Source organism: Aptenodytes patagonicus, chromosome Z (genome assembly GCF_965638725.1).
Source record: "Aptenodytes patagonicus chromosome Z, bAptPat1.pri.cur, whole genome shotgun sequence".
In the NCBI taxonomy this organism is placed as follows: domain Eukaryota; kingdom Metazoa; phylum Chordata; class Aves; order Sphenisciformes; family Spheniscidae; genus Aptenodytes; species Aptenodytes patagonicus.
In genome coordinates, this window is record NC_134982.1 from 15,806,179 (window position 1) to 15,833,686 (window position 27,508).

Below are 27,508 nucleotides of genomic sequence, written 5' to 3' on the forward strand. Positions count from 1 at the left end.
TGGTATGAACAGTTGCTTCTTTTTAATGTCATCAGGTAACATTACTTGAGATACTACAGTTTTATATAACAGTGTAACATCCGTAAGTTTCTACATTTCCAGTTTGAGACAAATACTTAAATTCATAGCTTTTTTCGCATTACAGAAAGTGCAAGAGAGGTTTATATACAAGACTAATTGCATGACTGGCTGAATTGGGTACTAAGGCTGTATTCAAGTTGACTTTCTTAGCTCTCCAGTTCAGCAACTGCTTAGGCATTTGATTTAACAGTACTATTTCAAGTTTATACTTAGCATTAACAGAAAAACCTCTGACACATCAGCCATCACCACTGGCCGAGAATGTAGCTGTTACAGTCAGTTATAACAGATTTAGAGATCTGTTAGTAGAGAGGTTCTTTAGAAAAGGTACAGTTTTCAAGAGATGGAGAACTACCTCACATTAATGGCACAGAGGTGGTGCATCTGTTCACAAGGACTCTAGGCGTGGAGTGAAGCCATGATTGTCTTTTTGCTTTCTAACATACTGGAAACATGCCACGCTACACCATGTGACAACTCAAACTGAGCAATATCAGGGACATTCACTGAGATATACGCAAGAAGCCTATCTGCTTGTTCCATTTGTCTGCCAAGCCACCTTAATAAAAAAGTAATCCTAGTAGATTTCCCTCCCTGAAAAAAAGCCATATTAGCACCAAGACAACAGTTAGTGTCCACAACTACCTCAGTGTTCTGCAAGAAGTGTTTCAGCTTATCTGACCCTACAGTGTAGACCTCTAGTCTAGGACCCCAGCAGTTCTGTTACAGACCCCACAGTTAGTCCCTTTATTACACATTTATGGCAGAATGATACTTTTACCATTAGTTAAATAGACAACCATTGGAATTTTTCTCCCCTACCATACAGTTTACATCTTTGTGGCTCAGAGAACAAGTCATATGTCCAGTCACCAATTAGAACTGAGTAGTGTCCACTTAACTTTACAACTGGCTGCTGTTGTGATAACAGGCAACTGACCTAGTTGTTTAAGGTGTGGAGTTCTAGCTACTAATTCAATTCCCTTATGTGAAGGCAACACTTCTTCCCCAGGTACATTCAGTTCCTATATTTTAGGACAGTAAGTGCTACAGAAAGAGGAATTGTGGTGACCGTGTTTACAAGACACATGACCTAGTGTTGCTAAGCTCTTCTGTGGAATATTGCAAAGAACTAAAGTAAAGTTAACATCCACCAATCTGAATTTGGGTCTCCAGCACAAGTCCAACTGTCCATTTGCTTTGCCCTGAATTAGCATCTTCACAGCATGTTCTTTGAGGGTTTGTGTTTCAATCCACCTGGACATGTTTTAGATTACAGACATCATGGAACGGCAGCAAAAGTGGCAGACAGCAAAGTGAAACAAGTAGAAAAATCATGTTGAGAAGAGGTCCAGTTATTCCATTTGTCCTTTTCTGGTTATGCCTAGTATGATGAAAAGGACTTAGGGTTAGGATGGCTATAAGTTATAGTTTTATTGCTTAAACTAGCTTAGAGCCACTGAGAACAAAACTAAGGCAATAAATAGCAACACTTGTCTCCTGTTAGAAGCCAGACAGTATGTCAGGGGAAGACTTAGAGGTGTGGCAGAGGAATAGATTTGCTAGTTTGACAGTTCATGTTCTCTAGTCAATGATACAAAAGTTTGAGTTGTATTAGTTTCTAGTGACAAAAGCTCTCATAAGAGCTGTTTTTACTCCAATTCACCCAGAGTACAAACTCGCAATTATTTAGGGGATTAAGCTTCAGAAAGCTGTATGGGGCACTGTGTGCTAACACTCTCCTAAAGAGATATCGGAAGGAATTCAGTCAGCCCCTCTGAGTTTTGCAGCACATATTTACTCATTAACTTTCCTCAAGGAAAGGAAATCTACATCTATTGTGGCCTTTAGACTTAAGTCCGTGGAAGAATAAAATCTGTATTTCTAAGAAAGTGAAGCTGGCTGGGCTTAGCCAGAATGCAGCTATGTATAAGTCTGAGTAGAGGTACTCTAGCAGAAGTGTTCTTCTAGGAAGAGTTTGCCATGCTTTAGAAAAGCATTAGAGTTAAGCTAGTGTAGTTTTTAGTGAGCTCTTTACCAAAGGTTTTCTGAATAAGTTTCAGAGAATGAAGTAGGTTGTCTTATTAGTGGAAGACTTACCTGATCTATGCAAATGGGTTGCCAAAAGGATCACCAAAAGGTGGTTTCTGAGACTCCTTCTAAGGAAAGAGAGATCAATAGGCTGTTAGTGGATTTCCAGGTTTCGCCAGGTTTACTCTGCATCGTTGTTTCAGCTAGCTCCTGTTCCAAACACCTTCTGGAAAGAATACTGCAGAGACCCTGCTAAATACACATTAACTGTACTACTTTTACAAGAGAAAAGGGCTCTAAAGCCGGTTAGCAGTTATCCTAGTCTGAGGCAAGGTATCTTTCAGAAAAGCCATGTGTGCTTACTGAACACTCGTTTGGAGCTCAGCCACTGTAGTCATGATGAGGTCTGTTTTAGCCAAATGCTAGATGTCTTAAGTCAGCATTCTGGAATTGATCCAGAGTTTCCACCAAGGGCTTCAAGTGCTGTGTCCCAAATGCAGTGATGTGGTTAAGCCACTTCCTCCCCCAGGGGGTACTGAACAAGGGAGCCTCCCATTTGTTCAGCAGGAGAACTGCACAGTCCATGCTGCTCAGTCTACTCCACAGAGAGATAAGTATAACTGAAGTGGAAGACTTCTGCAGCTACATTATTTTACAGTCTTTTGTAGAAGTTCCCACTACTGAAGAACTTCCTGCTAGGGCTTGCAGCTTGGGGAACTGGTTATGGACCCAAGCCAAATGGAATCATACTTTGTTAGCCTTCTTGCAACAAATGCCCTCTGTTAGATTAAATACTAGACTCAGACATGCAAGAAGTTTTGTTCCACAGCCTCTAAAGCCAGAACTAAGCCAGAGCTCAAACACAGGCACCCCTGTTAAGGAGAAAGAAAGGTTGGGTGGTGGTTTTTTTTTTTTTTTTAACTACTTACAGATGAGGCACTGAAAAGGTCTGTTTTAGCTTGATTTTCAAACAGGCCATCAGCTAGCAGCACACTTTGTCGGGGAGCAGGCTTTGGTGGTTCTAAGGAAGAGAGACATACTACTATAATCGCTTAACAGCTTTAACAAGTGCTCAGCTCTGTCTAAATATCAGCACCAAAGCTCATCTAATTAGATACAGAAAAAACCCACACAGAAGTTGCTTTAAGTGACACAATTTTATCTCCTGCTTGTCCCTCACTACACTTAAGCTAGATGGGACTTCTAGCATTGTACAGACCTAGTTTACCTCATTCTAGTCAAGTAGTTTAGGCACTAGGTGTCAGTGTTTGGCCACTGACATTGATCAATTCTGTAACATTATTAGGGGAGACAGTCCTTCAACCCTCTGTTTCAGTAACCATTGAATCAAATTTTGAGTTCTATCAGAAAAGGCTAGTGATCAGCCATCCCAATCCCTGAGCAGCTATCCAAGCAGAAGGGGAGGGGAAAAAAAAAAAAAGATTTTACCAGTCATTTTGGCAGACAGCTTGCTAGCTTCCATGTCATCATGATCTGTACTATCTTGAGGAATGCCTACTTTACTACTAAAATAATTGCTGAAAGCTTCAGAAGCACCTGAAAGGCTTTGCTGCTCTCCTCTCCTTGCTGGTACTGCAGGTGGCTTTGTCAGCTGGAAGTCTTTGAACATTTCCTTGACATCCTTCATCTCTTTATCACCAAGTGGATCCAGAGCAATAAAAGCATCACTCTCTTTCTTGGATAGCTCCTTCTGAGGTGCAGTTCTAGGTGGTGGCTGAGGTGGGCTAGTTGTTGTTGACATGGAGGGCAGTACAGATGGTGTCTGAGCAGGTAGTGTTGAAGATGGGAACACACTACTCTGGAAGGGATTTACAGCACTGGATGGCTGTGCCCATGAAGTAGATGGAACTTGTGCTGCCTGTGCCCAGAGACCAGACTGAGGGCCTGCTGGACCAAAAGATGCAGGCTGGTTCCAGCTTGGCACTGCTTGAGTACCAAAGGCAAGTGGTTGAGTAAATCCTGTAGGTTGAGCAGGCATCATAGACCCAGAAAAGACTGATGCAGCCTGAGTGAAGACAGGTGTCTGTGCACTCCATGGTGATGAAGTTACTGGCAAGCCACCTGGGGGGAGATTGTTGTTACACAGCACTTCAGTGATCTGAAGACCTCAAGCAGGAGCGTATCAATTCCACTGAGGTTACCAGCAAAACATTTTTCATGTGCTGTTTGCAAAAAATCTGTTGATTTACACTTAAAAATCAAGTCATTTGGGGGGAGGGGAGAAGGGGTTTAACATTTTTTACTTTGCTCCATTTCAGTCCTGGAAGAACAGAATTGAGGTTGATATAACAGAAGGAGGAACATACTTAGTCCTAGCACAGAAGTGATAGATGCATTTGCCATATAGTTACTTCTGTGTAAATGATTATTAAGACTCTGCAGCAGTGTTACCCTAAACTCCCAAGTTGTGCTTGGCTCACTTGAACCTTGTGTACCTGAGGCAGCAATCTGCTGTCAAAGTTTACACAAAAACCCTGTTCCAGTTAAGGATGCAGTGTTTAGGCCTGTATTCACAGAACTCAATAGTTTAGGGCAGACAGCACATGGGTTAAAGGGCGTGGCACTACACATGAAATAAAGGAAAACTAGAACCCCTGTTTTGGTGTTAGCAGATATCTTAGACTGGAGCAAGACCTTCACTTTGTGAACTAACCTAGACCAGCCAATGGAGGTGCTGTGGTAGGACTTGTTTTGAAGAGGTCCAGTGGACTAGTTGGCACAGGTCCTGTTTGTGCCACTGAGGTCAAGCTAAGGCTCTCTGTAATCGGCACAAAGAAGTCTGAGCTAAATAAGTCACTCGATGCAGTCTAGAAAGAAAAAAAGCTTTGTGAGATGGCATGGCAGAACACATGCTAGCATGATCAAGACTCCCTAGTCCAGAGCCACAAGCTTTTATTTCAGCTAGAGCAGAGCAGGGAGCTTTGATGTCTCATTTAGAGACCAAGTATAGGAGTTTCAAACTTCACCATTTTGTTCATGCCTACTGAGATGCATGGCATTAAGTACATACAATATATAGTAGTCACAAGTCAATAGCAGAAGAATAAGACTTAAAATGACGGAGTTATTTGCTATCATAATAGGCATCCCTCTGCCCCCTACCCCTCTAAGCATTCCTGCTCAGTCTGCAGTGACCCCCACAGTTGTGGCAAGGCCAGCAGAGTTTTGCATCATTTGAGTGCAAGACAAATGCAGCTGACCCAGAGCCATCCTGTGTCTAATCAGGCAAGTTGAGATTGCTCTCAGTAGGCAGGTACTGAGAAACTACATAGGTTTCTGTAACCTCGTACTAGTAGCTCATCATTAAGAAGCCACAGGCTGATGGGCATACGGCTATCATAACAGGTTCTGGCATTGTATTGAGTGTCAATATACATAGCAACATACTTACCAGACCTTTACAGAAGTATGGCAGCATTAAGGAAGAGAGTATACAGTTTAGTGACCATAGCTACTATGAAGCATTCATGAATGTTAGCATGTACCATGGCTGCAGAGAGATTAGAGTTAAGTATGACAGGTAGAAGAGAAGTAGACGTGTGGTAAAGCTGTTTAGCCAGTTACACAGTATGAAGAAAGAAAAGCTTCACCCAGCTTCTTTAAGAAAGAGCATGCATATCACCATTAATTACTTGAACATTGTTCACCTTGACAGACCTCCTTCCTCTTCCTGGCTTGGTACTTTGTGGTGGTGGGCTAATTGTTATAGACTCATGTGACATGAGCTGGATATTGCTTTCAGAATCCAGCTTTACTCCATTCTGCAGAGATAATCCTTTGGAAGGACCTTCCACAAACAGGGTTGATGGGGCTTTAAGAAAGCCATTCTGTTCTCTCTCTGGTACCCCATTTGGAGTTCTTGCTGCAGGCGACTTACTCTCAGGTGGCCACTGGCTTGTTAGTGCTTCTCGTTTGCCAGTTCTATTAGAAATCTGGTCAAACTGCTTACCAAAGTAGTCAATATCACCATTTGAAGCACCATTACCCACCGGTGTCAAGGTACTCAGACTTTCCTTCTTCTGATCAGCAGATTTTAGAGAATCAAATGAAGGCAGTGCAGATTGGTCTGGCTGTGCAAAAGGATCATCACTGAAAGGGTCTGGATTAGGTGTGGGAAAGAAGCTGAGATTGGTAGAGAAAGAACTCTCAGGCAAGAAGGTTGGCTGTGGCTTTGGTTGTGGAAGAGAGGTTGTGATGCCATTCAAGAAGAGATCCTCTTTTGTAAAAGTCTGTTTGGTCTCAATTTCAGAATTTAGATCCACTAACAGAATCTCTTTAGCTTCCTATTTGTCCAGAAAGAAAAAAAAGTTAGTTTTATGTAGGACTTGCTGCGTAGTACACAACCACAAGAAAAATGGCTGCAAAAGGAGAAATCTTATTATCCAATACATTATACTAATAAGTATTCAATATCACAGTGAAGCTGCACTAAAGCTTCATCTTATAAGTCATTAAGGCAAGCACTGCTGGCTGTGGTCAAATCACAGCTGCTTAGTTTCAGAAACTCAATGTTAAAAGCACCTGTTTTAAGATCCCTTAATTAAATATCAGATGCTTGTTCTACAGCCTAGAGACTGTAGAGTCATTAAGCACTAATTACACCTAGACTTTCACTTGAGCCAGGAATCCCTGTTTGAGTTCTAGTCCTTTGTTTTGACAAGTTATGAAATCACACTGCCTTAGTGTTACTTTAAGTTGCAGTCTCAGCTTCAGAGCAAGATTAGAGAGCTATTTGCCAGTGGAAGATGTTAACATGCCATCTCTCCACCAAGCAGGCAGTAGAAGGGTAAGACTTGATCACTAGCTGGATTGACAGCACCAATTGTATAATGGCTGATGGTAGCTTACAGTGCCAGAATAAATTGGTAGGATTTTTGGGGGTCATACTGAGCTATGACTGAGCTATGCACACTTTGGTGGAGTTAGGCCACATCTTGAGCTAGGACTACTCATCTAGAAAGTCCGGGAGTCCACTCTGAGGGACTTAAGGATTCACTTGTCTATAAAATAAGCTTCATCTTTAAAGGTCTTTAGCAATGTTTCTGTAACAGCTCTCATAGCAGCAAAGGTATGTACTGCTAGTACATATTTCTAGGACATCTGACTAGAGAGGTGGGCCCGTGCAAACCTCATGAAGTTCAACAAGGCCAAGTGCAAGGTCCTGCACCTGGGTCAGGGCAATCCCAAACATGGATACAGGCTGGGCAATGAGTAGATTGAGAGCAGCCCTGTGGATAAGCACCTGGGGGTATTGGTGGATGGAAAACTAAATATGAGCTGGCAATGTGCACTCACAGCCCAGAAAGCCAATCACATCTTGGGCTGCATCAAAAGAAGCGTGGCCAGCAGGTCAAGGGAGGTGATTGTCCCCCTCTACTCTGCTCTCATGAGACCCTACCTAGAGTACTGTGTTCAACTCTGGGGCCCCCAGCATAAGAAAGGCATGGACCTGCTTAAGCAGGTCCAGAGGAGGGCCACAAAGATGATCAGGGGGCTGGAGCACCTCCCCAGTGAGGACAGGCTGAGAGAGTTGGGGTTGTTTAGGCTGGAGAAGAGAAGGCTCCAGGGAGACCGTACAGCAGCCTTCCAGTACTTAAGGGGGCCTACAGGAAAGATGGGGAGGAACTCTATCAGAGAGTGTAGTGATAGGACAAGGGGTAATGGTTTTAAACTGAAAGACAATAGATTTAGATTAGATATTAGGAAGAAATTCTTTATTGTGAGGGTGGTGAGACACTGGAAGAGGTTGCCCAGAGAAGCTGCAGATGCCCCATCCCTGGAAGTGTTCAAGGCCAGGTTGGATGGGGCTTTGAGCGACCATGCCTAGTGGAAGGTGTCCCTGCCCATGGCAGGGGGTTGGAACTACATAATCTTTAAGGTCCCTTCCAACCCAAACCCATTCTATGATTCTATGGCTACCAGTACAGGATTATCTCTGTCACACAGTCTCAAGTGAACTCTGCTGGATAAGAATGACATTAACTACTCTAGTTAGTAAGTAGACAGTATTATAGCCCTGAGACACTAGTACACTGATGATAGCTAGGCAGATGTGTCTGTGAAACCAGGACTAACAAAGTAAAAGCAGATCTTATTACTAGGACTAAATTTCCTCTCAAAGCAAGAACAAAGACAGCTAAGCTAGATTCTACTTACTGTGGGACTGCACATATCAGGAGGTGTTGACATATCCCCAAACAAGTCCATCTGGTCAACTCCCTTGAAGCCAGAAATATTGAAAGAATTGGTATCTGTTAGACTTCTTGCAAAAGCAAGAATCAAGCATTATGCAGATCTACTGTAAACACATCTATAAATACTGCGTTTCCCACAATGTGGAGACAGTCAGTTATGAACTCCTTAATGGCATCAGCATGAAGTTCTAAAATTTAACGTACCAGTTTCATTTTGTCAGCTTGATCAGTGGGTAGTGCTTCGCTACCATTCTGTAATAGATGGATAACAGTGTCAGTAATAATTGGAATATCAAAACCTGCCTTAAGCAAGGGATTTGCAGGCTTCAAAGAGCAAGTGGGAGAAAGAGGAAGTATGATGGAGATCACCACTCAGGATCAGTTCTGTAGGCCCCTTTTACTCCCATTTCAGTGTAATCGGGCATTTGACATTGCCTCCATAATGCTGGCAGTGTAAAGAAAGTCAAAGCTAGTTGTGTTGCAGCAGCATACCTAATTGAGTGAGGCTGAGTTGGAGTGACTTACCTCAGTTTTACTTGCTTCTTCACTCTAAAGAAGAAAAAGAGGCTTTTAGTACCTAGATGTCATGTAGAATATCCAAAGCCTCTCGCTTTGGAGAGCTTACCAGATCTAGGAGGCAATCAAACTGCTGGCACAACTACCAACGAGTAGCTTCAAGTGATCCTGGATTTAGATGGTGAATGTCAAGTCTTACAAGAGCCCAAAAGCCAAGCCAAAGCTGAAGCAAGCTTTGTTTCTATGCAGACTAAGGCAGTTTCTATAATTTTACTCGCCTTTTTCTTATCTTCTTCTTCCTTCTTCTTCATATTATATATTAGCTGGAAGAGGTCCTTAAGATCAACAACTAGAGGCTCAGCCTGAAAAAGAATGTAGATTTTAAGCCATGTACTACTTCACAGCTTGCTTCAGTAGAAGTCCAGGGAGCAGCAAGCCAAACTTTCCTAAATAGTGCAACAGTAAGGTTGAGATAACAGGAAAAGCAAGAGTTTAAAGAACTGTCTAGTCTCCACACAAGAGAGCTTATGCAGAATCCAAGGGCAATGGGTACAACCAGCTTAGAACTGTTGTTAACTCCACAGGGAAAGTGGCTGTATTTGTGCTAAGCCTGCTATGTTTTTGCTAAAAAGCTTGTAGTGCAAGATTTTATAAGTGCATGGCAAGTCCTAATCATATTTCCTCAAAAGTGCAAAGTTTATCCAAGCTCTCTGGTAATCTCATGACAAGAAAACATTTTGCATCCGTCTTTTTTCTACCAATGCCAACACTGAATCTGGAGAAAGCTTCTATAGCTAATACTTCATTTATATTAAACAGGATGCAAATAGTAAATCAGCGAGGCAAGCATAAGGTAAGATTATCATCACCTCAAATGTGTAGAGCAGGCACCAGCTTTAAGTAGTATCTGTATCAGGATGAAAATTTAGTGTGAATTAGAAAGGCATTGCATTCCCTGCACACCCATTAATGAGAATGTTTTGAGTGGTTGCCGAGATGGTGGCAGGTTCAGCTATACTGATTTGGAACTTTTGCTTGAGGCATATAGCAGCTGTGTCAGTGTCTAGAGTAGGACAAGTCCCCCTGTTCAGCCACTACCTTTGGCTCAGGCAGAGAATGTGTTGAACAGATCTCACTGTTTATATCTGAGCATCATCCCCCCCTCATCAAGGGTTTTAGTCATGCCACTGCAGGAACAGCCATTTCAAGAGTTATCAACTTTGACAAACAGTACAGCTGCAGCAGTCTAGAGCTGCAGAAGTCCTTACTTCTCAGCTAGACAAGTTTGTGTTAAAAACAGCTAGCAGCAATTCAAGAGCTGTCTACACATTGGCTGAGCTTATAGGCTGGCAAGCAGCACCTCACAGTGAAAAGCTCTGAGAGAACAGACTCCACTCTAGAGCACACACAGAAGGCTTTTGTACTTAATCTACAATTCCAGTGAAGCCAATAAAACACAGAACTCTAATAAACTAATAAAACAGGCTTAGGAGCAGCCACTACAGCTGTTACTAAAGTAGTAACATGCTCCAACAAGGAGCCCCTCAGTCCCACCTGTAGTGGGTTTGAAACTGCCAACAGGTTCTCCAGAAGGGCAGGCAGGGATGCATATGAAGAAATTACTAGCTTCGAGGTCTTGGCTCATCAAGCCATTGTAGTGACTGTTATAAAGACATTATAATGACAAGCTAATAAGTGATAAATAGCTAACTTAAGTTCAGGTCATTTAGGAAGCTGCATAATACTCAGCAGTAATTCCAAGTAGCTTGTTTCCAATACTGCTTATATACAGATTCTCTTCAGAGAGACAAACCCTGCATACAGGATTTCTGCAAGGGGAAAACCTATCACAGAAGGATCAGAATTCCTCCTAAAAGTACCTCTAGGAGGACCGGACCTGCCATTCACTGGCCACAGAAACACTATTGCAATTGAGTAAGTCTGTTTTCACTGCTGCACAAGACAAAGCATCACGACAACTAGACTAGTGGGGTTCTAACATCATTCCTGTTAATTTGAGTGACATTCTGGCTATTTGACTCAAGAATTAGCGTTCTCACTGACAGTAACAGGCCACTGTACAGGAAAACCCATGATAACAGCTCCATTAATCTCACTAATGACTTCCATGGCGCATGGACATATTAAGCAAGGTTAATCATAGTAAGTAAGGCTACTTGAGTGTTTTTATTCTGGACTCCAGAGAAGCTGAACAAGATAAAAGCCATTGGTGATACAGTCAATTCCTACTGCCCTCTTCTAGAAGAGCCTATCCATCTGTGCTGGTATTCCCCTATACCTCATAGGGCTACCAGCAAAACACTACACCCTTATCACGTTAAGTGTTTACACAATAGCATTACTCATAGCAAGTGGAAAAGTGTGTCTGATCCATACCTGTTGTGCTGTTTTTATGGCAAAAAATTGATGCTGGCCTTCTCCTCCACAAATATAGCCAAAGGCACGATTGTCTGTTACATCCCGAGCAATAAAGGAGATTTTGTTTACTGGATGCTCATGCTCTATGACCTAGAATTGGGGGAAAAAAACTACTGGTTTAAATTGCTGGAAACATACTAGCTGCTCTTCTCTGTAGTTAGAATGTTTGAGACTGTTAGAAGGCTTCAATTCAAGACTCAGATTTATCAGCCTTTGACAAACCACAATAAGATGTAGCTAGCTTTCTGGGAGGAGGCTTCAGCATTACAACCCATTTCACAAGTTGATTTTTATATGCGGAAGAAGAGCAAAATGCCATTAAGGAATCTAGTTCCTTAATCTAGTTAGATTGGCCTAACTTCCAAACATTTAGCTTGCTTTAAGAATCACATTAAGAGAGTAAGTCATATCTTACCCCAGTTTTCTCATCTATTATCTTGATACCAGAGAGGGAGATGTTCACCCAGATCTTCTGTTTGTGTTGACCCTGTGAACGGGCTGCCACTGCCATTCCCTGAAGAGGATGAATATCAAAGTATTGATAAGATTTCTGTTAGACTGAGCTTTAACTTGTTTCTTTACATTCCTCATGACTGTACTAGTGTAATCTAGTTATTCCTATGCAACTGTACAGTTAGAGCAGCATTCCTCTTGCAACATATGCCTGACTAGGTTTGAAGTGATACCTCAGAACTAGATTGCGATCCCTCTGTAAATGTTTTGGAGCTTTAAAGCTTCTTATCTTAGTTCACAAAACTGCTGCAGTAGCAGGATCTTTACCAGCTTTCCTGGCCTGATTGAAGCTATGTGAGTGTTCTGCACTCCAGAAGTAATCATCTTTGTTGCTGCAGGGTCTTATTTATTCTTTGGCTTATCTATATCTCTTGGTGTCACTATTGCCACAGGATGCCAACTTGTGCTTTGAGTTCAGTGTTAAGTTGCACTGAGTTCCCCCCTCCCCACCCAAAACCCAAGCTCATTATTTGTGACCAAGTTCATACTATTAGCATCCATACTGGATGTCTGCAAGAGGCCCAAAGGGCCATTCCCAAGCTATTAGAGAAACACTGTCCTTTGAGCAAGGGGTTACAGCTTTAGAAGCAACATCCATCTAGGATGGTGCTGTTACTACTATGTTACCATTAAGCCGTATTTGAAGTTGGGCCAAAGTGACCATTTGATCTGCTTTCTGAAGGCTACCCAGAACTTGTTCCTTACATGCCAGCTCAAGCCCTTACCTTCAGCTTCATCATTGAATCCTGACTCATTTTGTCTCCTCTTGCCTCTGGGACATCATCAATGCCAATCAGTTTAGCTTTGTATCTTACACCATCACCTTTGAATCTGGCCAAGAGAGATTCATCTGTCTTTTCTGGCCCTGGAGACAGAGAAAAGTTTTTTCGTTTTTGGTTTGGGTTTTTTTTTTTTTTAAGAGAGAAATATCTATGTTGTGGCCTTGAGATCTTTTAAAAAAAAAATATACCATGTAAGTACATATTAAAATTGTCCCTTGAGTATAGCTGACTAACAACCCCTAGTCCTTCCAGTACCGTGTGCACTGCAAGATAGTTACTCCTTTAAGGTCACAGTGCTCTTGCAGAATCTGGCCTCAGTTCAAAGACTGAAGCCCAGTGCTTAATATGTAGGGACTTCAGAACAATTGTTTGCCATGTAAAAGACTGAAATATTTATGTGCAACAGCCAAGTAGATGTAAGCGCTAAGCAAAAACGGTACTTCCCATGGCATACAGGACGTTCAGTAAACCTTTCAGATGTTAGCCCCTAGTTCTGGTGTAGTCAGATCTCTTCTTGGTGTGCAACAATCTCCTAGTTCCTGTGCTAGAACTTTCTATCAGCACCATCATTTCTACAACAAGTCCTGGTGCCCCTGTCCCTGTAATCACTTGGGATTTTAGCTATATTTGCTATTTCTGCTCTTCCCGCTACTTCTCAGAACTGATTGGTTTTCTTCTCTGCATGCTCAACGTACTCCGAGTGTGTACCTAGGTATGTATTTCTGTATGAGGTAATTTTATATTTACATGACCTAATCTATCAAAAAAATCTATTATCTGATCTACAATAATTCTCATGAAATGAGTTTTCTAGCTTCTCTGGACTACAATCTGTATCTGTGTCCAGCACATCACTTCCTCTCTGGAGGGAGGGGAGGAAGCGAGTTCAGGTTCAGACTGACAGCTACCTGGATGGTCCTGGGTCTGGTCACCTCCTCAGGAGGCTTTCACTTCTCTGGGCTTTTGGCGACTTGTCAAGTCTCAGCAAATGAATTGTTTAACAAGTGGAACTGAAAGCTTTAGAGCTTAAAGCTAGAAAAAACCTTTCAAGCTAAAAGCCTACCTTCTGGTTAGATTTATTTTACTAGCTTATTTACTCACTATTCCAGTCAGCTTGAAACCTTGGAGTTATTTTGACTATGCTGTGAGAGTGATCTTGGTTTTAGGCAAGTGCAAAATATTAAGCATACTGACTAGAGGAGGTGCTCAAGAAGTAAGCATTTCTTACCTTTCTTTTTTTCCTTCTTTGAAGGTTGTGCTTTTGGTGGAGCCTGTTGCTCAGGCTGGCTGTTGATAGTAGTAGTTTCAGCTTCAGTAGACATGATGAGATGGTGGCCAGCTATGCTTGCTGTAGTTTTTAAAAATCCAAATAACAATCAGTAGGCAGACATAATAGTTTACCTTGAAGAAGAAATATTCTCATTAGACCTGTTAGTCCAGTTTTGTTCTGCTGAACACTGAAGCCCACTAATGCCTGAAAGTTTTGGTAGTGATCATATAGGAAGACCGACTCACTGTCTGTTCATCTCAGGCTACAGAAAGCATGAAGTTATGGCTACTAGGTGATGAACCCTCACCTCAGTAATACCTAATCAGTAGATCACACTGACCTACATCCACAGGCTGTACTTGCATCACCCTGTTTTAATCTGTCAACCTTTAGCTTTTTACCTTTTAAAGCTATTTATAGAACCTCAGATATTTTGCTCTATTCTCCTTCAGCACTGCCAGCTGCATCTCTGTAGTAAGGTAGGGGAGAATGCAAGAAACATTTGCCAGGATCTGTTCCAAACACCCATGAAGATGACACCAGAACACCCAAAAGAAGCCACTCGATCTTATTCATGGAAGTCTGAGGTTATACCACCCAACAGGTAAAAAGCAAATAAATTCTTTAGGCTGCAGACAGACTGTTCCAGGAAAAAAAAACACAACAAAACAAAACCCAAAACCCCACACCCTTGTCTTAACAGTAATCAAGTAACAGGTTTTTTAAAAACAAAACCTGCAAGTTAACAGAAACTATGGACTAGTATGACTTAACTCTTCACTCTATGCCATGAGACCATTTTGCCTCTGAGATACAAGATACATTTAAAAAACCCAATAATCTGCAGTCACCATGTTTTATTCCTACATAGCTGAAGCATTGATTCACACTTACCAAACAGAGGGACTCATATTGCCTTTATGGAGTTCTGAAGATCATCTATACCCAGCCAGAAAGAACTGGACATTCACATCTGCTACAGAAACTGTTCTATGAATCTTCTCTCTGGGGTATTGCAGTGGCTCAGTTAGTCCCTTGAATTTTATGGTGACAAATGAAGCCAAAAGATTGTTTAGATGATTAAGTAGCTGGGCTACCTTCTACTAGTAATTTCCCCTATATCCAGGCAAGCAGCCACAGACCAGGCCACCCCTTTTATCCAGCACACCATTTGAGACATATCATGTACCCAGATACAAGTGCTGAAGCATTGCATATCCTCTAGCATTAGAAGCTTGTAATTCTCAATAGCCTATTCCTCATTTGCCTTAGTTACAGCTAATGCTTTATCTATTACTTGGAAGTTACTTTCAGGGTTTTGCTCTGGCTCCTGCCTTCCCCCAATTCATTACTAAGTCAATAGCTACAGACTGACTCATCCAGCTTGCCACTAACAGAGTAATGGATGTCAATGCTTAACTGATTCTTAACCTAGGAAGAACACAAATTCCTAGGTCTTTAAGAGAGAATTTTACCCTGAAGGCCTCCATTTCCATTTAGCCAGGAGGGAGGCCTTTAGGGAACTAGCTGTTAATATAAGCAAAGTTAGATCTAGCTGCTTACCAGATGGTTTGTGAATTACATTTAGCATTGCTCAAGTAAATCAACAGAGATGGAAGCATTTGTATGGGAAAGATCTCTGGCGGCTATACCTGTTTTCCTCTGTAAGCAACTTATCTGGCCACAGCTAGGGAACATTTGATGCAAGGGAACACAGGTGTTGCTGTGAAAATTTTGAGTGGTTCTGAGTAGAAATAGATGTTAGAGGAAGAGTTGATATAGCAAGCCATGGTTATTTAGGACGTGTTATCATTGGAAAAGTGGCTTGTGTGCCCATTCTGACAAAGGAGCATGGGGGAAGCCATTACAGCCAACAGGGATTTTGCAGGATACTTGCACCAGAGCTAAAAAGGCATGTGCCCATTGAAAACCACACATTAAGCAGGTAAAATGAAGCCAGCTGAATTCTACTCTAAAACTAGACTAGCTTGCCTGATGGTATAATTTTGGGTGGAGATAGTCTTTAGACTTCAGTGTAATGAGCCTCTCCCTAGATTTATCAAATCCTTCAGAAACAGAGAGGAAGGAAAGACAGAGTTAGGGTTGAAACGTCAGTTAACCACCCATCCCCATCCAGAAGGTTACTGGAAAAAGCTTGGAGAAGAACAGAGCTAAGACATGCTCTCTAGGAGCCAAGTCATAGTTTTAGGACATTTTGCCCAGCAACATGCTGGAAAGAAGAAATAGCAACCTCGAGGTGCTAAGTCCTGCCTGTCAGTGATCTTGCTTCCCCAATTTATTTAGTAGAGCTACACCCAGCTCTGGTGCTATACAACCACAGTAAGTATCTCACTCTGAAGTAAAGTTAGGAGGCAATAACAAGCAAATAACCTAGGGAGGAGCAAATATGCACAAGCAAGACCTCACTTTTGGCAACTGTAACATGGTAGAAATCCAGATGGGCAGCTGCCATCTTTAAACTCTAGTCATTCCTTTGTTATTGCTATCTGCCTCCATCCTATGGAAGCCAGACCACTTACTTGCATAGAGACAGACAGCACAAAACCCCAAGATGAAGATGGGCAGGGATACACACAAGTCTGGCTGAACCTTTGCAAATACCCCATCTTACTGTGGAGAAGCTATTCTCAGTGTTAGCAATGCAATTTGAGAAGGTTAGTGGGGGCTTTATGGCCAGTTTATAGGACATACTCTCCTGTCTGAGGTCTGGCACAGCTCATATCACCTGGTGATAGTTCACAGTACATGACAGTTTTTTATCATACCTTTGGAGAACTCAATATCTTTGAGAATCATATCTCTGGAGCAAGAGAATTAGCAAAACTAAGAATGCAAAGATAGACAAAGGCTGCCTTAATACATGTTTATATTTTAAATAACTACTTCTTGACATTAGTTAAGCCACAAGACTAGCACAAAATTGCCTCAGGCTTTATGTTAAAATTTCACTGGGGTGGGGAGCAACATTATATAGCTTGAGCTAGCAGTAATCTAGTCTGCTTGGGGTACAAGAGTCTCAGCCACAACTAAATTTTGATTCTATGCTTTAGACCCAAGTTAAAGCTGTGCAAGGTCTTCATCACACTTAAGTTTGGCTTATCTTAATGGAAAGTACTGGTGTGCTCTACATGCAAGTAACTGAAATGAAGTCAAAATCTGTTTATAGTTCTTGCTCTTGCTTGAAGGCTTCCTTCCGCAGTACTCAGTCCCTTAGTATTTCCTTACTCAAACTACAGGAGTAAGGCAACAAGAAACTAGAACTGTTCTATTACACTTGAATTCTGAATTGATCTGAAAAGAGCCAGCCAGCAGTATGGCAAGGTTAGAGATGCATGTGCTTTTATGCAAGGACAGTCATGCCTTCAGTTATACTGGCATGGTGAAGAACAAGACCATTCCCACAGCAACTATGTCAGCAGACTGTTAAGTGATGCCTTTTGAATCTTCTCCATGTAGATAAGTCCACTGATATCACCACAGCTTAATTACTTGCTATGCAATTGTATGGCCCATTTTAACTACTGTGCTAAATACACTTTTTCAAAAGCCCGAGACTGCAGGTTTATGGATGTTGCTACCCTGGGAGAAGTGCCCCACACTCTTGCCTGTATCAGTATAATATGCACCAGATTTTGCTCACCCACTTTTCAGTTTACTCCAGAAAGGGCATGTTAAGAGACAACCAATAGTATCTTCCTCCTTTCTTATAGGGATTATCCCGTGAAGAGCAAGCACTGATCACTCCTTAGGGAAAGGCCATTTCAGGTCCTCAACACACAGGCCTTGAAGTATGAGCTGTTACCTACTGTCTCAAGTCAGGCAACTCTCCATTCAAGCATTGTACTCAATTTTCACACATCTACCCTGGGAAAGTCAGTCTTAAGACTTTGGGCATACTGTGCTCTTGGTGTCTTCTCTGAACTCCCTACAAGGAGAGCTGTTGGTAGTGACAAGTCATCCTTGAAGTACCTGTTTCTTAGCAAGACTTGAAGCACATGCCAAACAATTTTGTTGAGCAACACTTAGTTTCTCTTAAGAGATGTTTTCACAATTATCCCTTATTTGAGCAAGGGGTGGCAACATGGTAGCAACACTTAATGATTATATTTTTGTCCTGTGCACAGGGGATTGAGACTCTTCATTATGGCTGTAGTCTGCCATGGGATTTAAAGACTGGACAATAATCCTCACCCAACAGGCAGGCTTTTTCCCCCTCAGCAGACAAAGATAATTGCCTCAATGTTGATGAAGGCTTGTCTGAGAAGACATTAGGGACACTGAAAGTCAGAAGCAAGGCAGATAGACTGCTGAGCAGATGTTTAGTTTAATACTTTGTCCTTTTCACAGCCTGCGCTCCTTCTTTGTCCCTTGATACTGCAAGTACATGATTCAGCTTAAAGAGTTATTGCATGTAAATATTAACCTCAAATTAGAATCTGAGAGGCCAGGAGAGGACAAGAAAAGCTTTTACTGCCAAGTGCAATATAGCCTGTTAGGATGAAGTAGTAACCGGAAGCACAGTAATAGTTCAAGTGCTAAACATGCTTCCAGGTTGTTCCCCCCCCCCCGCCTTCTTGCAGAGTTAGTCAAGTTCTTCTGGTTAGAAGGTTGTACCATGACCTGCACAATGTATCCTTAGAAATATCTCTAGCCATCAAGTTCTTGACAGAAGAGCTGTTCTCAGAAGGCTGGTAAACAAGCTGTCCACTTGAGTGAATTAAAGACTTCAATTTTGCAGGCTGAGGAAATAAGACTAAAGGCTAACAGCAATATATACAATGACTAGCAAGAGTTAAAGCTGTAAAGCCAGATACATTTACTAATAATGGACTATCTTGATTAGCAGCATTCTATCCACATTAGAAGCATAATAGTTCATTTGTGTGAGCCCCTATATGACTGACTTATATTTGTATCTAACAAATGCCTATGTACATAACTGACTGTCACATTTTCTGCCTAATTCCTGCTGCAATGATAGTGCCCAAAGTAGCCTTGAGAAGCACTAGGCATGCATTAATAAATCAGAAACATGAATGTGCTGTTCAGACTTCTGCCTTTTAAACAGGGTCATTCATGCTCAGGAGTCAAATAAAATATCATCTTAAGTGTTTTGTTTCATTACTAGAACACCCATTGCTCTAGCATCTGACAGCATCTAAGAATTCAAGTTCAATAAACCTGTAACATAAGATTACTATGATTTAGATGGAAAATTCCAGCTGCTTGTTCTGATGCAAGCACTACCATTAGTTTGTTTCTTCTATTAAAAGAATCAGATTAGTCTGTTAGGAACTAGCATAGCCAGTGACTAATATACATGAAAGATACTAGCCTTACCTACAGGTAGGTTATACCTGATATGTATTGTTCACACTCATACATAACAAGTACCTGCTTGAAGACAAGTGGTGGAAGAGACTTCATAGACAGCTTGGGAACTGTTCCCCTCCAGTTTATGCCATGTCTGGAATGCAAGAGCAGCATCACTTGCGAGAAAGATGGCTGAATACAGGCTCCTATACTGCTAAGCCTAACCCAAGCCCCTGTGGTTAAGTTTTCTAAGAGAGACAACTGAAAAGGATGTTGACCTACCTTGCCTGACAAGTGAAGCGATCTGTCATTCACTCAATCAGTAAGGTCTAGATTAGCAATGCCCCGACCACTCAGTTTCTCCTGTGATTCCTTGATAGCAGGGAAACCAAGGCCAGTGTTTTCAGCCTAAGTTCAAAACACCTGTTTAACTGTCCTGTTTAGGCCGTAGGTAGTTAGACACATGATTTGTGGTTAAGAGAACATTTGCTTGGTATCATGGCCTCAGTTAAGGCAGGCACTTGGCTTGTTGGCCAGAATGTTTCCAGATTAACAGGATTTTACTTTAGGGAACTTCTTTCATGAAACTTGCTTTAAGCCCTGTTTGATGTTCTGTCCTCTCACCTGAGAGATGGATCAATACTTTGCTGAGGTATTAAGGGAGCCTTATTGCCAAGGGCTCCTCTGCCAACAGGAATATCCTTTTGGAATAAGCTACAACTGTACTTACATATTGCAGGATACAGCACATAGTCCAGCTGCCTTGATCATACACAACCAGTAATGAGAAACAGGGAAGGGTGACATTCATCTGCTCAGTGGGATAGAAATGTCATAATGGACACATCAGGGAATACCTCCTTCATGCTGCTCCCTTCCCCCAGTACCAACTGCAAAGTAGATAAAGATCTTAGTACTCTAATAAGTCATGTCAGCTACAGATGTTGGCAGGTACCATTGCTGGTGCAGGATCATGCCTGTGAAACTACCCAGACATCTTACCATTTCAGTCAATTTGCCAACTGTTATTTCATCAGTTGAACAGAACAGTCTGTTCTCATCATATCAGTGCATCAGTCTCCTCTGAGCTGTTTGGTTTTCAGCAAGAACATAGAAATTCAAACTAAGTTCCCAAAAGTGTTTTCTGCACACTTGAATCACTGGAATCACAGCCAAGTGAACATCACTAAGTTAGCAGCTGGAACTGAACAGGTCACTCAGTTCAAGTGGTGCAATCAGACCAGTACTTCTTGCCATTATACTATGCTTTTGAGCACATAATTTCTGATGGGATAGTTAGTTACTTCAACCCAGCTACCACAGTAACTCTATTTTTGATTTTTCATCCACTTGTCATGGGAATAAATACAGCTGTTGCAGGAATACTAGAACAGAGGGCTCAGGAGAAGTCATGAACAGTTTAAACAAGCTGTACCTGACTAACAACTTGGAAAGGCATAAATTAGCAACTATTGCCCTCTGCTTACTTTAAAGGAAGAAAGGGAAATGCTTTTCATGAGCTAGTGCTATCTGTTTCCCTGAAGACTTCATCTCAAGCTGAAGGGAAATAGCACTGCTGTAGTCCAATAGGGTTATTCTTCAGCCAGGAACTTCAGTGTCCAAAGGTAGTGTCCAGACACCTAGCTAGTCCATCTCAAATTATGAGTTGTTCCAGGAATAATGCAGCATCTTGCAACAAGTCTTGGTAGCAGCCTTTCCAACCTCTTTTCAGCATTTAGCATTCCAACCTATTAGTTTATTTCTTAGATTAAGAAACCCCTTCACTCTTAGTACCAGCAATACCAGCATCTGAACTCCAGATTCTTCTTTTAGAAAGAGATTGATAGATATCCCAGTATGCTCTTTCCTGAGAGAGCGCTATTCAGTTGGTAACACAGGCTTATTATTAGATTATATACTTAGATTATCCACAAGAAGTTTCTTCGTATCAGTCATCCCGAAAGACAGCATGCTTTGCAGCTTGCTAAGGGGCCACTCCTCTATACCACTGTCTCCAGTTTCCAGTGCTGAAGCCTCACAAATCAGTGGTTCCTGAGCCAGAGTTCAGTTGTTTGTTCTAGCTATTGCTCAGGAAAGCATTACCTGCCTACTCACAGGATGAGGAATCTCAGGCCACGTGCCTGCAGTGCATAGTACTCAGTCTTCTGTCAATACTACTTATTGAGACTCACTGGATATACCAAACAACCTGGAAGCAAAGCAGTTGTTAATCAAGGCAGCTAGTGTTTACTCACATGCAAACTAGTTTGAACTAGACAACAGCTCGAACACTTCACTTCCAACTGTACTCCTAACTCCCTCCTGCCTAGAAGGACTGTTTCTGGTCTTCTTGCTAGTTAGTATAGCAAAGGACTCTTGCCATTAACCATGCTTTTCACCCCCTTCCTCAGAGCAGGATCTTGACACATATTGAAGCTGTTATCATAGGTTATTTCAGCTGCATGCTGTTAACTGTCCAGTGCTGGCAGTTATCCGTCTTTACAGTTTGGGTGTGTGCAAGCTGTACTGAGAGAGATTACATATGTTCTGCATAGCCTATGCTGAACTGTAAGTGTTCTCTACCTGTTGACAAATGTATCTGTATGAGCAACAGGATTTTGCTGTATTATTCTTGTGTTCACCCAACATAAAACCATATAGTCATGGCCACAATGTCAAGTACTGCAGCTCCTTTACCCAGCCTGACGATCCCATGAGCAGCCAAAAACCTGTCCTCAAGCATTCATTTCTGCAGTATTTGAAGAACCTTCCACCTAGCCACCAGCTACTGTGCCTCTCATTACATAAACTGTTGTAGCAGTCATTGTCACAAGAGTCACTCCATACTGTCTCTTGTAACAGATACAAGTTATGTTTGTGATGTGTTATTATAAGACTGATGACAATTCTGTTTGCACCTTATGAGGGCAGGTTCTTCTACAGCAGTTTCAGTCCTCAGGTATTATGAAGCATACTGCTTAATATGAGGACTACTCTTGCCTTCAAGATTAGTCATAGAATCATAGAGTCATAGAATCATTAAGGTTGGAAAAGACCTCTAAGGTCATTGAGTCCAACCGTCAACCCAACACCACCATGCCCACTAAACCGTGTCCCTAAGCGCCTCATCTACACGTCTTTTAAATACCTCCAGGGATGGGGACTCAACCACTTCCCTGGGCAGCCTCTTCCAATGTTTCACCACTCTTTCAGTAAAGACATTTTTCCTCACGTCCAACCTAAACCTCCCCTGGCACAACTTGAGGCCGTTTCCTCTCGTCCTATTGCTAGTTACTTGGGAGAAGAGACCGACACCCACCTCGCTACAACCTCCTTTCAGGGAGTTGTAGAGAGCGATGAGGTCTCCCCTCAGCCTCCTTTTCTCCAGGCTAAACAACCCCAGTTCCCTCAGCCGCTCCTCATAAGACTTGTTCTCCAGACCCTTCACCAGCCTCGTTGCCCTTCTCTGGACACGCTCCAGCACCTCAATGTCCTTCTTGTAGTGAGGGGCCCAAAACTGAACACAGTATTTGAGGTACGGCCTCACCAGTGCCGAGTAGAGGAGCACAATCACTTCCCTACTCCTGCTGGCCACACTATTTCTGATACAGGCCAGGATGCCATTGGCCTTCTTGGCCGCCTGGGCACACTGCCGGCTCATGTTCAGCCGGCTGTCAACCAGCACCCCCAAGTCCTTTTCCGTTAGTCATCACCAAGGGCCCCAGCTCTCCCTTGTACCTGCAGCAAGAAAGGCAATGAATAACTAAATAAGACAAATCTAAAAAGGTGGTACAGAAAGATTTTTTTTTGACCAGATTTTTACCAGAGGTAAAGGATTTACCAGGACTTTCAGAGCTCCACTGCAGCTCCTTCAGTAGCTGTCCTACTAAACAGCTAGCCAAGTTTCACAGATGGCTATTCTGCAGTAAGTTTCCCTATTGGTAACTGTATTTACACATTTGTTATGTACATTAGAGGACCTTTACATTATTGCTCCTAAACCCACACTCTAAAGTAATTCTGACCAGGTTCTCTCAATTTTCTCTCTCTATGATGGTCTTGATACTATATTACGGGGACGCTCCCATCCATCAGAAGCAAGCAAGGACAAGTGTCAGCCTTCCATCCTGCTCTAGAGTTTACCTTCTGTTGGCCAGGCTAGAAGCTGTTTGCAGATAGATCTGCTATTCAAGCTACTAGAAAACTAGTTCTTACTCATATAGTGAACTTTGTGCCCTCCCTTAAGCACAAATAACCCTGTTATGAGAGACTACAGAAGATATCTGTAAGGTAGAAACACAGGTTGCAATATTAACACTACATCCTTTGTGTTCCTAACTTGTCTTGTCCTTTCCTAGAAAGGAAGTCTCTTCCCTAGGCATTTTAGCCATAGAGCAGATGTATGAGTTCTCATAGGAAGAGACTCGCTGTTGCATGACACATCAGCAGTAAGAGTTGAGTACACTTTGCTGGAGGAGCTAGTTCCTAGTTGATGTTGTCCTGAAGCCTCCTGACTGCCAAGGTAAAGGTCTATTATCCTGTCTCTCAGACCTAATTGTTCTGTTCAAGAGATAATCCTCATTAAGTATTTCAGCTCTCATCTTATTGCTTAAGGATGCAACACAAACTGACAGAGCAGCAGGAAATTCAGCTCCAAGGCCAATAGTCTGCCCTTAACTGGCCCCATAATGTCCGAGCTGTGAGATTTAAGGTGACATGCACCAGCTATGAAGCTTTATTAGAAGCTTTTTTAAAAAGTCCCACAGATAGTTGGGAGTAAATGTCTGCAGGGCTTTTCAGCTGAGACACTTCATCCTCAAAGCACTCCACAGCATATGCAAGGCACATCCTTTCAGGAGAGGGGAAACTAGAATGGTCTATGGCCCCATCAACCAGGGCTGACAAAAGTTAGGTGGGAGAAGATGCTTTGTTCAGCACTCAGCTGCCCAGCTTGTATAAACAAGCTAATCCTGTTGAAACTGGTACCTCTTGTTTATTGACTAGGCCTTCCACAGTATGCTTCATCCAGCTTCTTTATAACCCTGAGACCCTTGAACCCAGATACAGCTTCAAAACCAGGTTTCTAAAGTCAGTTTGTTTTGTCAGTTACGGTACTTCGAAACCTTATTCTACTTGATCCTTCCAAAACAACCCCAAGTTGTATTTCTGTGGAGTCCCTGCTGAGGTAGAAGAGTAGTGGCTTATGCTTGGTTATGTTTAACAGCAGAAGCTCATTAAGACCTCTTAGCATTCCTCCTCCCCTCCCCAGGAGGTAGAGTCTTGATTCTACTCATAATCCCTTAGTCTACATGCAAGATCTAGGTTTTTGTCCAAAATCCTTGCAGATGACAAGTTACCTTCTTGCTATCTCTTCATAATTTCTTTTGACAGAATCCAGCCAGCAAGCAGGAACTGCACCATCAGTACTGTTTCCAGAACAAGCTGGCTTTCTCAGGATGTGGAATTTATTGCTTCATTGTCCAAGCAAATTCATGCTTCTGTAGTGCTCACATATTGCTAGCCTTGCTGAATAAAGTCCACAAACATTCCCAAGAACTTGGTTAACCCAGCAGGTCACACCAATGTCCTAGCAGTGTAAAGTTCACCAGGACAGAAGAGCATCAATAGGAGAGAAAAATCTGTAGGTTTGGCAACAATACTAAATATCTACAGCATATTATGCACTTTCATTTACTTCATATCTCAAGCTATGGTTTTTATCCTAAACATCCTGTCCAGACACCAGCCCTTGATTCCCCCTTCCTTGACACTAAGTGCATTTATTTTCTTTACCACAGAGACAATAATCTAAGAGCTCTTTTTGCCACCCTTTACATATATTATATTCACCTGTTTAGAGTGCTTCTTTCCATATCTGCTTGTGACATAAAGGCCTTAAGGAAGATGTATATCCATAGCAGCTACTGGTCTGCAGGGTCCAATAATAGGGTTATGCAGGCACTTTGACAAGTAATACACTCCTCAGTGAGAAAGTGGGTTGTGTACTGCAGATGTATAGAGATACTTAGAAACACAGCAGAAGGCACATGTTAGAATGGATAACCATCTCTACCTTCACAAAAGGAAGGTGATGCCAGATTTTTGGCATTTGGCCCATCCTCCCAACTGATAGTACTGAGCACCACCTCTGGTGCTCAGCCAATAGCTTTGTTTGAAGTAAGAGCACAAGAGATGAGAAGTATCTTAAGTCACAGGACTATCAGAGTAGTGCTTGTCATTCTCCCAGTCTCCTGTCTACAGTGAGAAGCACACAAGACCCTGTTAGATTCCCCTCAGCAGAACCATCTCGTCATTTAAGACTTGGAGCACTTGCCATTCACTCCACTTTAGCCTGAGCCTTCCTATACTCCAAGTCACGAGGTTTGCTAGTTAAGCTTCTGTTCTGATGGTTCACCTGACATTCATTTAGCACTCACACCCTCCTTACCATTTCTACCACTTGGTTCTCCTCCTCCAAATGCAAACTCTAGTGAGTTACTTTTAACAGAAATTTCTGCTTTAGACTTGACCATATCCTCAGACCATTCAGAGAATTTTGGAAACCTGATTATCCCTCAAGAGCCATTGTGTTGGATGCAGCTGCAGTGATTCTTTGAACAGACATGGTGGATGACTCCCTCAGACAGCCTCCTTCTCGGCAGAAAAGATTTTCTTTGGATTCTGATTCACCTCTCCAATTAGCCACCTACTGCCTCATTCACCTCCTGGAAGCTCCTAATGGAAGCTGATCTGAAGACCTGCTAGCATTACAACTGCCTAACAGGTCACTATCAGACAATATTTTCAATTTACCAGTGCCTAGTAAGTCTTCGCAGCCGGCTAGAATACGTGCTTCAGAATTACTTTTCTCTAATTGAATCCGCATCTCTATTTTGCCTATCTACACAGGTGTTCCCATCCCTAAGCATACTTATGCCCATTCCTTAGCATACAATGGACAAATCTAAGCCTACATGCTCTCAGATTTGGTCCATTTTGGGCAGCCTTGTTTATGGAAGTTACAGAAGGCTTCTGAGGCAAAAATGTAGCATTAAGGCTAACTACCTTCATTAAGAGAAGATTAAAACAATTCCTCACCCCCCCCCCCCAAAAAAAAAAAATCAAGTTAATCCTTCCTTACCAGTGGTTTTGCATGCTTCCCTAGCAAGTGCTCAAGTAACCAGCCTCAGCTTATCTGAGGGGTAGAAGCTCTGCTACAGAGAAGTCCAGCTGTATTGGCAACACCTGCATTTATCTTACTGCTGGGAGCACAGGCACTACCCCAACGTAAGTGTCATCATATGATGATCATTAGACTTTAAGTCTCACCAGCTGAGAAGTCAGTTTCTCTGACAAGGTGGAAGACTAATTCCAATTAATCCTGGACATCTTAAACTATACCCATTTACCACAGACACAAGTAGCATCCTGAGATTTACGAGCAGACAGAGGAGTGCCCGGCAAGGATGCTCCATCCACAACCAAAACAAAAATCCACCCCTGCTTCACAGCATCCTAACCCTTTCCTCCTCTCTGCTCCTAGAGAGATTCTTTCGTATCAGTTATTTACGTGAAATTTCGTGTTTATATACTTTTTCGTCTTAATTCCCTCCACTCCACACACAAAAAAGAAAATGCACACTTATTTTGCTTTGCGCCCAAGCTTCCCCAGGGCGCCGGCCCTGCCAGAGCCCGGAGCAGGATGCAGGCGGCTTCCACCCCGTCTCAGCCGGGGCACGCTCCCCGCAGCCCGGCTCGGGCAGCGCCGAGCTCCCCCCACCGCCCCCGCGGCGCGGCCGAGACCCCTCTGCGGGGCCGGGGCCGCCCCAAGCGCTCCCGGCGCCCGGCCAGCGCCGCCACCTCGCCGGCTTTCGGCGGCGAGGCGCAGCCCCGCCGGCGCCTTTTGCCCGCGGCTGCGGGGAGATGCGAGCAGCCCAGTCGGGCTGAGCCCCGGCCGGCCGCGGCTGGAGCACCACGTCGCCCGGCGCCCCATCTTTGTTAGCCCCCACCACCCGCCGCAGCCCCACCGCAGGCACCGACTGTCACGTCTTCGGGGGAAAAGCCCCCCCCCCTTTCCCCCGATGACAGCCCCTTCCCCCCCGCGTAGGCTTTGCGAGAGCCGAGCCCCGCTCGCAAAGCTACTTACAGCCTAGATCCGTGCCGATCCGTGCATGATCCGACGACTGCAGCCGGTAGCCTGGCTGGGACCGGGGGCCCGGTTAAATATTCAGTTGTACTCTCGCCTTCAGATTAGTTAGCCACTCACAGCGAGAGATATGGTTTTAATCAGATGCTGGCAGCTGAGGACTACACAGGAATGTGCTATG

At 42.9% G+C, this 27,508-nt stretch overlaps 1 protein-coding gene across 6 annotated transcripts; it reads right to left on the reverse strand.

Moving 5' to 3' along the window:
• Nucleotides 1-27,508, reverse strand: DAB2 (DAB adaptor protein 2). Of its 6 annotated transcripts, XM_076362159.1 has the most exons (16): nt 27,328-27,508; nt 19,263-19,335; nt 13,806-13,925; nt 12,521-12,660; nt 11,698-11,796; nt 11,241-11,372; nt 9,122-9,205; nt 8,853-8,876; nt 8,532-8,579; nt 8,290-8,352; nt 5,781-6,416; nt 4,787-4,940; nt 3,562-4,194; nt 3,042-3,133; nt 2,182-2,240; nt 1-1,465 (listed from the first exon to the last, which is right to left on the reverse strand). In XM_076362159.1, exons 3-15 carry the CDS (start codon nt 13,897-13,899, stop codon nt 2,187-2,189), a joined length of 2,253 nt encoding a protein of 750 aa, XP_076218274.1. In that variant the 5' UTR covers nt 13,900-13,925; nt 19,263-19,335; nt 27,328-27,508; the 3' UTR covers nt 1-1,465; nt 2,182-2,186. The 6 variants fall into 6 exon arrangements, with proteins under 6 accessions (XP_076218274.1, XP_076218273.1, XP_076218278.1 ...); XM_076362158.1 differs by lacking the exon at nt 19,263-19,335; XM_076362163.1 differs by lacking the exon at nt 19,263-19,335 and having other exon boundaries at nt 3,670-4,194; nt 13,806-13,978.

Excerpts from the sequence above, each read along its gene's own strand:
- DAB2 (XM_076362158.1), bottom strand. The coding sequence starts at position 13,899 with ATGTCTACTGAAGCTGAAACTACTACTATCAACAGCCAGCCTGAGCAA. Across the intron at positions 12,661-13,805 it reads AAAGAAGGAAAAAAAGAAAG|GGCCAGAAAAGACAGATGAA; the intron begins GTAAGAAATGCT and ends CTCTGTCTCCAG. Across the intron at positions 6,417-8,289 it reads CTGATATGTGCAGTCCCACA|GAAGCTAAAGAGATTCTGTT; the intron begins GTAAGTAGAATC and ends CTGGACAAATAG.